Source organism: Grammomys surdaster, unplaced genomic scaffold (genome assembly GCF_004785775.1).
Source record: "Grammomys surdaster isolate TR1022 unplaced genomic scaffold, NIH_TR_1.0 513, whole genome shotgun sequence".
In the NCBI taxonomy this organism is placed as follows: Eukaryota; Metazoa; Chordata; class Mammalia; order Rodentia; family Muridae; genus Grammomys; species Grammomys surdaster.
Genome location: NW_021604932.1, coordinates 254,129 through 255,628, shown reverse-complemented (window position 1 = coordinate 255,628; position 1,500 = coordinate 254,129). Strand labels below are relative to the sequence as shown.

The 1,500-nt window shown below is 38.3% G+C and overlaps 1 protein-coding gene across 1 annotated transcript in view; it reads right to left on the bottom strand.

Moving 5' to 3' along the window:
* Positions 1 to 872: 872 nt before the first annotated feature.
* Positions 873 to 1,500, bottom strand: part of LOC114633047 (cytochrome P450 2C6) — a 31,484-nt gene continuing 30,856 nt past the window's right edge. Inside the window, exon 9 of the mRNA XM_028781664.1 lies at positions 873 to 1,347. Coding sequence (XP_028637497.1) covers positions 1,166 to 1,347 — 182 coding nt within the window. The 3' untranslated portion in view covers positions 873 to 1,165. The remainder of the gene's footprint in view (positions 1,348 to 1,500) is intronic.

Genomic DNA, 1,500 nt, shown 5'->3' with positions numbered 1-1,500 from the left:
TAGTCTTATCACATCTTCTTTTCAATATTTGGTTGATATTCCTGGGAGGCCTGCTATTTTTGAAGAAAAATGGTGGAGCAATGGATCTGGGAGGGAAGGGCAATAGTGGAGGCAGTGGGGGAAGTGGAATCCAGGGAGACTGCAGTGAGAATGTATTATATGACAAAAGAACAAATAAAAAGAAAAAAAACATTAAAAGGTTTGTTGCTACTGTTGTTGTTGTTGTTGTTGTTGTTATTGAAAGCAAACCTAGGCACAAGCCTCAGCCCGCATGTCTCTTTCTCCCTGTGACTTGTCTTCACTATGTTTCTCTACAGAGTGCTTCTGCATCTGGTCATTGGTCATCTGTTTCAAATACAAATACTGCCAGTAATTTTAGTTAACACTCAGTCAAAGGGATATCTTACCATCCTCCTTTTCACATTCTCTTTTGTGTTGGGGAAGCGGAATACAGTGTGTGTATGACTAGGTTAATGTTTGAGAAGAGAATTATATCTATGTAAAGGTCAGAAGTAAAATTTGAACATTGTTTCCTCAGGAATTCTTGTCTTGTTTTATGAGACATTCTGTCTCCCTAGCATGGCTATTAAGCAAGTATGGGTCACCAGGAAACCCAAGGGATCTTCTTGTGTCTGCCTACTAAACACTGTCTAAAGAGTATATGTCATACACCTAGACTTTGAGACATGCACTGGAGATGAAATTTAGGTCTTTAGGCTTGAATGACAAGGATTACATGAGGTTCTTAGGCTCTATCTCCAGCACTCCCACTTTTCATGCTCAGTTTCCATTATGTGGAACAACATGATATATTGAAATTTTACAGTGTTTTGTTTCTAGCCTGAATTGTAATGAAAAACTGATCAAAGGCACATAAATCAAATGATTTTATTATTGAGAACATAAAGAAGATAAATTATTGTGAATAATAGTAAGATAATTTCCTGGTGCTGCATCTAAACCACAGTAAGAACTCAAATTTAGATGTACATAGGCACAAGGGATGGGAAGAGTGTTACAGAAAATAGGGAAGGGCAGACATATGGGTGCAATGACTCCATGAACTGGAAGATGGAATATAGATATGTCTTGAATCTTGATAGATATGGGACTTATTTGAAGGGGAAAAAGGAAAACCCATCAGGAGCCAGGCAATTTTGTCTCTTTAGAGAGGAATGAAGCACAGCTCATAAAATGGTGGCAAAGAGGCAAATCCATTGAAAACTGGAGTTGTATCAATATCCTTTGGGTGAACCAGAGATTTCAGCTTAAAGTTCTGTAAAATCGTGGTCAGGAATAAAAATAGCTCCATGCGGGCCAGGCCCTCTCCTACACAAATCCGTTTTCCTGGGAGGGAAATGGCAAAGAAGATAACTATTTCCTGTACACAAGTGTTAGCCTGAAATACATTGCACTGCTACAGATAGAAGACAATAACACTAACAGCTGAGTTAAAGAGTATGTGATTAGATAAATGGATGGGTGAAGGGAAAACTTTTT